The 10,114-nt window shown below is 46.9% G+C and overlaps 1 protein-coding gene across 1 annotated transcript in view; it reads left to right on the top strand.

Moving 5' to 3' along the window:
* The window catches only part of LOC134944259 (farnesyl pyrophosphate synthase-like), a 31,590-nt gene extending 22,394 nt beyond the window's left edge, over positions 1-9,196 (top strand). Inside the window, exons 6-9 of the mRNA XM_063932841.1 lie at positions 5,508-5,580; positions 5,779-5,856; positions 5,960-6,094; positions 8,972-9,196. Coding sequence (XP_063788911.1) covers positions 5,508-5,580; positions 5,779-5,856; positions 5,960-6,094; positions 8,972-9,196 — 511 coding nt within the window. The remainder of the gene's footprint in view (positions 1-5,507; positions 5,581-5,778; positions 5,857-5,959; positions 6,095-8,971) is intronic.
* Positions 9,197-10,114: the final 918 nt, after the last annotated feature.

A 10,114-nucleotide genomic window follows, 5' to 3' on the forward strand; every position in this document is an offset into this window, starting at 1 on the left:
ACTGCTTAGTCATTTAAACAACCAATCACAAAAACGTTGATCTCTTATATGGCCTCAGGCTTATGCAGCCTTCAGCTTATCTAATCACAGTTAAATAGTCATGTGAACACATTGTAATGCATTTAACTTACTGCGTCTGCGGATTTGCTGGCACAGCCGTGCCAGCAACTCGGGCTGTAGGCGGTGGAGGTCGCTCCACCGCCGCTCCAATTGCACTATGGACCGGCGTGTCCATGTCCGCAATATGCGGCGAACCTCCACGTAGGCCGCTCGCTTGACGCGATTTGGGACATACGGTCCCGCGCGGCCTACGTGGTGGTCCATTACCGCGGTGAGCACCCGCAGCTCGCGGTGGGTGAACGCGGATGCTCGCATGGTGCCTATGGTGTTTTCCTTACATGGGCATATATTTATAGTGTGTGGTTGCATTGCAATGGTTGAAATATCATGGTGTCATCTTTATTTAACTTTATTGATCTGTGTGCAATATTTTACAAACAACATTTGATGTGCTCCCATTAGTTAGCATCAGCAATTACTCGCAGCAGACACAGCATCAAATAATAAATAAGAAATATCTATTTCACACTACAAATCCTGCTTCTCAATTTGCTTTCTTTTTGGTTTTAGATTAAAGTACAAATGATCATAACTTTCCAATGATTATATATATATATCTCTGTCTATATACATATATGTGTGTGTGTATATATATATATATATATATATATATATATATAGATATATATATATAGATGGTTTTTTTTATTTAAATGTGTATATATATCTATCTATCTATCTATCTATCTATCTATCTATCTATCTATCTATCTATCTATCTATCTATATACTCATATATACACTGCTCAAAAAAATAAAGGGAACACTAAAATAACACATCCTAGATCTGAATGAATGAAATATTCTTATTAAATACTTTGTTCTTTACATAGTTGAATGTGCTGACAACAAAATCACACAAAAATTATCAATGGATATCAAATTTATAAACCCATGGAGGTCTGGATTTGGAGTCACCCTCAAAATTAAAGTGGAAAAACACACTACAGGCTGATCCAACTTTGATGTAATGCCCTTAAAACAAGTCAAAATGAGGCTCAATAGTGTGTGTGGCCTCCACGTGCCTGTATGACCTCCCTACAACCCACACAAGTGGCTCAGGTAGTGCAGCTCATCCAGGATGGCACATCAATGCGAGCTGTGGCAAGAAGGTTTGCTGTGTCTGTCAGCGTAGTGTCCAGAACATGGAGGCGCTACCAGGAGACAGGCCAGTACATCAGGAGACGTGGAGGAGGCCGTAGGAGGGCAACAACCCAGCAGCAGGACCGCTACCTCTGCCTTTGTGCAAGGAGGAACAGGAGGAGCACTGCCAAAGCCCTGCAAAATGACCTCCAGCAAGCCACAAATGTGCATGTGTCTACTCAAACGATCAGAAACAGACTCCATGAGGGTGGTATGAGGGCCCGCCGCCCACAGGTGGGGGTTGTGCTTACAGCCCAACACCGTGCAGGACGTTTGGCATTTGCCAGAGAACACCAAGATTGTCAAATTCGCCACTGGCGCCCTGTGCTCTTCACAGATGAAAGCAGGTTCTCACTGAGCACGTGACAGACGTGACAGAGTCTGGAGATGCCAAGGAGAACGTTCTGCTGCCTGCAACATCCTCCAGCATGACCAGTTTGGCAGTGGGTCAGTAATGGTGTGGGGTGGCATTTCTTTGGGGGGCTGCACAGCCCTCCATGTGCTCGCCAGAGGTTGCCTGACTGCCATTAGGTACCTTCAGACCCCTTGTGAGACCATATGCTGGTGCGGTTAGCCCTGGGTTCCTCCTAATGCAAGACAATGCTAGACCTCATGTGGCTGGAATGTGTCAAGATGAAGGCATTGATGCTATGGACTGGCCCGCCCGTTCCCCAGACCTGAATCCAATTGAGCACATCTAGGACATCATGTCTCGCTCCATCCACCAATGCCACGTTGCACCACAGACTGTCCAGGAGTTGGCGGATGCTTTAGTCCAGGTCTGGGAGGAGATCCCTCAGGAGACCATCCGCCACCTCATCAGGAGCATGCCCAGGCATTGTAGGGAGGTCATACAGGCACGAGGAGGCCACAGACACTACTGAGCCTAATTTTGACTTGTTTTAAGGACATTACATCAAAGTTGGATCAGCCTGTAGTGTGTTTTTACACTTTAATTTTGGGGGTGACTCCAAATCCAGACCTCCATGGGTTAATAAATTTGATTTCCATTGATAATTTTTGTGTGATTTTGTTGTCAGCACATTCAACTATGTAAAGAACAAAGTATTTAATAAGAATATTTCATTCATTCAGATCTAGGATGTGTTATTTTAGTGTTCCCTTTATTTTTTTGAGCAGTGTATATATATATATATATATATATATATATATATATATATATATATAAAAAATATAATTGTTAAAAAAACAATGTATATATATATATATATATATATATATATAGCAAACTGGAATGGTTGGCACTCCCTTTCAATAGAACAACTGCCCCGTTGCCGTCCTTATGCTGTATAGAAATCAGTGGTCTTCTAGAGAGGGGTTAGCAACGGCCCACTCCCAATCAGTACAAACCGGGCGGCACTCCAGGGACTTGTGAAATCAGGTAAAGTGTATTCTCAAATCAAAAAGCAATAATGAAAGGCATATCTTGCCGACGTTTCAGCGCCTCGCAGGATGCTTTTTTCAAGGCTATGGCCCTCATTCCGAGTTGTTCGCTCTGTAATTTTCTTCGCATCGCAGCGATTTTCCGCTAATTGCGCATGCGCAATGTTCGCACTGCGACTGCGCCAAGTAAATTTGCTATGCAGGTAGGTATTTTACTCACGGCATTACGAGGTTTTTTCTTCGTTCTGGTGATCGTAATGTGATTGACAGGAAGTGGGTGTTTCTGGGCGGAAACTGGCCATTTTATGGGTGTGTGTGAAAAAACGCTGCCGTTTCTGGGAAAAACGCGGGAGTGTCTGGGCGAACGCTGGGTGTGTTTGTGCTCAAGGCGACTCCTTACAGCAATGTTATGTAGTATAGCGCACAGGACCACAATTTTACTTACCATCTCCGGCGAATACATGATGTCGCCACCAGTGTGGTGGAGCACATGAAACCGCCCTTTAAGAACCACAATCGTGCGCTCCACCAGCTGTCTAGTGGCAGTAAGCGCGGAATTAAATGCCGACTGTGGTCCTGGCCTGGGTTTGCTGTAAGGAATCATGAGCCAGGGGGTGCAAGGATATCCACGATCTCCTGTTTTAGAATTTGGACTTCTTTGGTGTGCAGTGCTGCTTATGGGACTCCTTCAAACTCGATCGCACGTTGCATTTTTTTTGCAGCCGTGTGATCGGGTCTGTACTGCGCATGCGTATGACCCACACCGCGCAGGCGCGTCAGCCGGCGTCGGCGGGCAGCGAAGAAACGAACGAAGAAAGCGATTGCACCGTCGATCGCAAGACGATTGACAGACAGAAGGCGTTCGTGGGCGGCAACTCGCCGTTTTCAAGGTGTGTTTGGAGAAACCCAGGCATGCCCCACCGTTTCCAGGGAAGGTTCCTGATGTTAGCTTCTTCCTGGATCATCGCAGCGGGTGAGTAAGTCCTGGGCTGTGCAGAAACTAAATGTTTGTGCAGCTCACTGCACAGCCAAACGCATCCCTGCAAAGCCCTAACCCCCTCCCCTGTATGTGGCGATTAGCTGGTCGCACAGTGCAAAAAATAGCCTGCGTGCGGCCAGGTCTGAATTAGGCCCTATATACGGTTTTGTGCCTTGACATTTCACAAGAACTTTAGACAGAGATTACAGATCGCAGCCAGACAATCAGATTGTGGGTCTAATTCAGATCTGATCACAGCAGCAGCAAATTTGTTAGCTAATGGACAAAACCATGGCCCTCATTCCGAGTTATTCGCTCTTTAATTTTTTTCGCTACGGAGTGATTAGTCGCAAACTGCGCATGCGCAATGTTCGCAGTGCGCCTGCGCCAAGTAAATTTGCACAAAAGTTTGTTTTTTTACTCACGGCCTAACAAGGTTTTTTCATAGTTCTGCTGATCGTAGTGTGATTGACAGGAAGTGGGTGTTTCTGGGCGGAAACTGACCGTTTTCTGGGAGTGTGCGAAAAAACGCAGGCGTGTCAGGGAAAAACGCGGGAGTGTCTGGAGAAACGGGAGAGTGGCTGGGCGAATGCTGGGTGTGTTTGTGACGTCAAACCAGGAACGAAACTGACTGAACTGATCGCAGTGTAGGAGTAAGTCTCGAGCTACTCAGAAACTGCTAAGAAATTTCTATTCGCAATTCTGCTAATCTTTCGTTCGCAATTCTGCTAAGCTAAGATTCACTCCCAGAGGGCGGCGGCTTAGCGTGTGCAAAGCTGCTAAAAGCAGCTAGCGAGCGAACAACTCGGAATGAGGGCCCATGTGCACTGCATGGGGGGGGGGGGGAGATATATGTGCAGAGAGAGTTAGATATTGGTGGGGTGTGTTCAACCTGAAATCTAAATTGCAGTGTAAAAATAAAGCAGCCAGTATTTACCCTGCACAGAAACCGTATAGGGGCCAATTTAGTAAGGATAGCAAATTCTGCTAATCAGCAGAATTTGCTATCCTTTTGCACGCATGCTGGGGGCCGCTCAGTGCTGGGCAAGGCCGCCCAGCATGCTGACCGCCACCTCCCCTCCTGCTACAAGTAGAAATTGCGATCGTCTGGAGCCCCAGCGCCATCTTACATGTCACAGCGGCTTTGCACATGTTATATCTGCCCCCCCCTGTAGTGCACAGTGGTGGTCATTCCGAGTTGTTCGCTCTGTAATTTTGTTCGCATCGCAGCGATTTTCCGCTAATTGCACATGCGCAATGTTCGCACTGCGACTGCGCCAAGTAAATTTGCTATGCAGTTAGGAATTTTACTCACGGCATTACGAGGTTTTTTCTTCGTTCTGGTGATCGTAATGTGATTGACAGGAAGTGGGTGTTTCTGGGCGGAAACTGGACGTTTTATGGGAGTGTGCGAAAAAACGCTACAGTTTCTGGGAAAAAACGCGGGAGTGTCTGAAGAAACGGGGGAGTGTCTGGGCGAACGCTGAGAGTGTTTGTGACGTCAAACCAGGAACAAAACTGACTGAACTGATCGCAGATGCCGAGTAAGTGTGGAGCTACTCAGAAACTGCTAAGAAGTGTCTATTCGCAATTCTGCTAATCTTTCGTTCGCAATTTTACTATGCTAAGATTCACTCCCAGTAGGCGGCGGCTTAGCTTGTGCAAAGCTGCTAAAAGCAGCTTGCGAGCGAACAACTCGGAATGAGGGCCATGGTTTTGCCCATTAGCTAACAAATTTGCTGCTGCGATCAGATCTGAATTAGGCCCTGTGTCTACTCTAGCTATGCACTGCACATCCAGAAATGTATTGCCCATCCCTCATATGTTTGGAATGACCTAATGCCTGGCCCTCTGTTTGCAGGTATAAATCTATTCTGAAATACAAGTCAGCTTTCCCGTGCTTCTACCTGCCCATCGCTGCTGCCATGTTGATGGTGAGTTCTGTTCAATAGAGCTAATAATCTAGTTATTTTCTTTATAACCTTGTAAAAGAATGAAGAGCTGGCAGCTGTGTATACACCACCATATTAAAATCGTGGAGAAAGCAATTGCATTTTACAGTAACCTACACAACAAGCGAATGAGCCCCCCTCACGCCACCTGAGTAACCCATCCATGTATCCACTTCCTAGGCTAGAATACACCAGGAGGAAGATTACAGAAATGCCAAAACAATCCTGCTGGAAATGGGGGTGTTATTCCAGGTGCAGGTGAGAAAGGGGATAATGGGAGTGGGGGGAAATTGGGAGAGTCAGAGTTTTATCACACAGCGTAAGTTAAGTTCTGTGCCCCCATTTCCCAATTTACTGCTAGAATGACTACCTGGACTGTTATGGAGACCCCAGTGTCATAGGAAAGATTGGAACTGACATCCAGGATAGGAAGTGTACGTGGCTGGTGGTAGAGGCACTAAAGAGGGTGACCCCTGAGCAAAGAAAAATCCTGGAGGTAAGTGTAATAGTGGGACAGTTTCCCTTCCAGTTACAACTTACAAAGAGCTCTGCCCCCTGCATTTACATCTTCCCCAACAGCTCCTCCTCCTACTGCCCTTACACCTTCCCAACTGCTCCTACTCCAGCAATTACACCACCAACAGCTCCACCTCCTGTAATTACACCTTCTCGGAAAGCTCCATCTTCTGTGCTTACATATTTTTAAACATTCCTCCTCCATTCCGCAATTATAGCTTCCTGGTCAGCTTCTCATCCTGTGTTTGCACCTTCCCTGACAGCTTCTCCTGTGCTCCCACCTTCCCCAACAGCTTCTCCTCCTGTGCTTATACCTTCTTCAACAGGTCCTGCTCCTATAGTTACACTGACCCAGACGGCTTCTCCTATTGTGCTTACACATTCCTCAACAGGGTCTTCTCCTCCTGCGCTTACACCTTCCCCAACAGCTCCCCCTCTTGTGCTTATACCTTCCGACAGAAGCTCCTCCTGCATTTACTCCTTCCCTTAATGCGCCTCCTCCTGTGTGTACACCTTTCCTGACAGCTACTCCTCCTGCACTTTCACCTTCATAGACAGCTCCTCCATCTGTGCTTACACCTTCCCTGACAGCTGTGCCTCCTGTAGTTGCGCTGCCCCACAGCACCAACTCCCGTGTTTATACGTTGCTTGGCAGGACTTCCGCCTACTGAACTTACACCTTCCCCAACAGCTCGTCCTCCTGCACTTACACCTTCCCCAATAGCTCCTCCTCCTGCACTTACACTTTCCCCAACAGCTCCCCCTCCTGTGCTTACACATATCCCGACAGCAGCTCCTTCTGCATTTACGCCTTGCCTTAAAGCGCCTTCTCCTGTGTGTACACCTGCCCTGACAGCTTCTCCTCCTGCACTTTAACCTTCCTAGACAGCCCCTCCATCAGGAGGTATGCTTACACCTTCCCTGGCAGCTGTTCCTTCTGTAGTTGTGCTGCCCCAGACAGCACCTCCTCCTGTGTTTATATTTTGCTTGACAGCGCCTCCTCCTGATGAACTTCCACCTTCCACCAACAGCTTCTCCTCCTGCACTTACACATTCCCTGATAGCTCCTCCTGCTGAGCTTACACCTATCCTGACAGCTCCTCCTCCTGCACTTATACCTTCCCTGACAGCTCCTCCTCCTATGCTTCCAACTTCCCTAACAGCTCTTCCTTTGCTTTCACTTTTACTGAAAGCTCCTCCTCCTGAACTAACACATTCCTGACAGCTCCTCCTTCTGTCTACACCTTTCCTGACAGCTCCTCCTCCTGTGCTTACACCTTCCCCAACTGCTACTCCTCTGGTGTTTACACTTTTCTGATTGCTCCTTTTCTTGAGCTTTAACTTTCCCAGACAGCTACTCCTCCTGCAGTTGCAACATCCCTGATAGCTTCTCCTCCTGTGCTTACACCTTCCTGACAGCTTCTACTCCTGCAATCACACCTTCCCTGACAATTGCTCCTCCTGCAGTCACTCCTTTCCTATTAGCTTCTCATTCTGTGCTTACACCTTAATGACAGCTGCTCCCCCTGCAGTCACACCCTTCCCAACATCTCCTGCTGCGTAGCTTCCAACTTCCTTGATGGCTACTCCTCCTGCAGTTACACCTTCCCAACAGCTCCTTTTCCTGTGCTTACATCTTCCCCGACAGCTTCTCAACTTTCTGCAAATACAGTTTCCCTAACAGCTTCTTCTACTGCACTTACACCTTCCTGACAGCTTCTCCTTCTACAGCTACACCTTCCCTGACAGTTCCTCCTGTTGCATTTACACCTTCTCCAACAGCTCCTTCTCCTCCTTCTGTGGTTATACCTTCCCCAACAGCTCCTCCTCCTGTGGTTTCACCTTCCTTGACAGTTCCTCCTCAGGTTACACATTTGCCAACAGCTCTTCATCCTACAGTAGGAATGGCCATTGGTGTGTTTTTTATCGATGGTTGCCATTGATGGTGAAGCTGTGCATGGCCATCAATTGTTACCAACTTGGGTATGGGAGACAATTGATGGTTTAACCCAGACATGGTCATCCCCATTTTTTCAGTGACTACCCCGTGGGACAATCACAGCCTGGGAGCAGGGCTTAGCAGATGTCGAGAGTGGAGCTATGCTCCATGTCCAGGCACCTTGTAGAAAAAAATATTTGGTTATACTGTGCCATCGACGGACCGAAACCATCTGGTTCTCTCCCATCAATGGCAAAGTATTCTACATTGACCATAAACCATCGATGATTATAAATCATTGATGGTCATCCCTATCCTACAGTTACACCTTCCCTGATAGCTGTTCCTCCTATATCAGAGGTTCCCAAATATGGTCCTCAAGGTACCCCAACGGTCCTAGTTTTAAATGTATCCATGCTTGGCCACAGGTGACTTAATTAGCACCTTCGTCAATTTGATTTAACCATCTGTGCTGAGCCATGGATATACCTAAATCCTGGACTAAAAGCCCCACCTTTTAAACCTGGGGTATTTGGAACTTAATCCCCGAGACTAGCTGCTAACTACTTTGAGGAGAGTGGCGCCAGGTGTGTATATATATTTTTGTGTAAATCCTGGACTGTTGGGGTGCCTTGAGGACTGCATTTGGGAACCTCTGTCCTATATTTTAACATTCCCTGGCAGCACCTACTCTTCCTGTGGTTACACCTTCCCCGACAGCTCCTCATCCTGCATTTACACCTTCCCTGAAAGCCTCTTCACCTCCTGCAGTTACATGTTCTTTATAAATCAATGGTTATACATATCTTAGAGGAACCTACTCTTTATGAGCCATTGCTTACACATGTCCTAATGGTATGCCTCAACTAGGCTGTACACTATCTGCGGTATTAACCGTAGCATTGCTGTAACACACAGGAGAACTACGGGTATGACGATGTGGACAAGGTGCAGAGGGTAAAGCATCTGTACGACGATCTAGACCTGACCACTGTGTACAGACAATATAAGGAGGAGATTTACCAGAGAGTACAGATTCTTATCTCCCAGCATGCAAATGGACTGTTCAAGGAGATCTTCCTGAAACTGGCACTCAAGAGTTGCAAGAAAGATGTGTATTCTCCTTCCTTACCAGTTGTCTGAGAAAGAATCTCTGCACATTAAAGATTGAAAGCAGGCTGTGCATTCCTGTAATCTATAGTATATAAATGGTTGCCTGTAATCTTTTTGAGACTCTTCTGCAAACTTTCTTTGCACACATGGGTGGTCATTCTGAGTTGTTCGCTCGTTGACGATTTCTCTTACGTCCTAGAGGATGCTGGGGACTCCGTAAGGTCCATGGGGTATAGAGGGCTCCGCAGGAGACATGGGCACTGTAAAGCTTTAGAATGGGTGTTCACTGGCTCCTCCCTCTATGCCCCTCCTCCAGACCTCAGTTAGTTCCTGTGCCCAGTGGAGACTGGATGCACTGCAGGGGAGCTCTCCTGAGTTTCTCTGAAAAAGCTTTTGTTAGGTTTATTATTTTCAAGGGAGCACTGCTGGCAACAGGCTCCCTGCTTCGTGGGACTGAGGGGAGATAAGCAGACCTACTTAAATGATAGGCTCTGCTTCTTAGGCTACTGGACACCATTAGCTCCAGAGGGAGTCGGAACGCAGATCTCACCCTCGCCGTTCGTCCCGGAGCCGTGCCGCCGTCCTCCTCACAGAGCCGGAAGATAGAGGCCGGGTGAGTAATGTGCACCGGAAATTTTTTGTGGTTTGGTTTTGGATTCGGTTCCGCGGCCGTGTTTTGGATTCGGACGTGTTTTGACAAAACCTCCCTGAAATTTTTTTGTCGGATTCGGGTGTGTTTTGGATTCTGGTGTTTTTTTACAAAAAACTCTCAAAAACAGCTTAAATCATAGAATTTGGGGGTCATTTTGATCCCATTAAATTATTAACCTCAATAACCATAATTTACACTCATTTTCAGTCTATTCTGAACACCTCACAATATTATTTTTAGTCCTAAAATTTGCACCGAGGTCGCTGGATGGCTAAGCTAAGCGACACAAGTGGCCG

The sequence above is a fragment of the Pseudophryne corroboree genome, chromosome 7, assembly GCF_028390025.1.
Source record: "Pseudophryne corroboree isolate aPseCor3 chromosome 7, aPseCor3.hap2, whole genome shotgun sequence".
Taxonomy (NCBI): Eukaryota; Metazoa; Chordata; class Amphibia; order Anura; family Myobatrachidae; genus Pseudophryne; species Pseudophryne corroboree.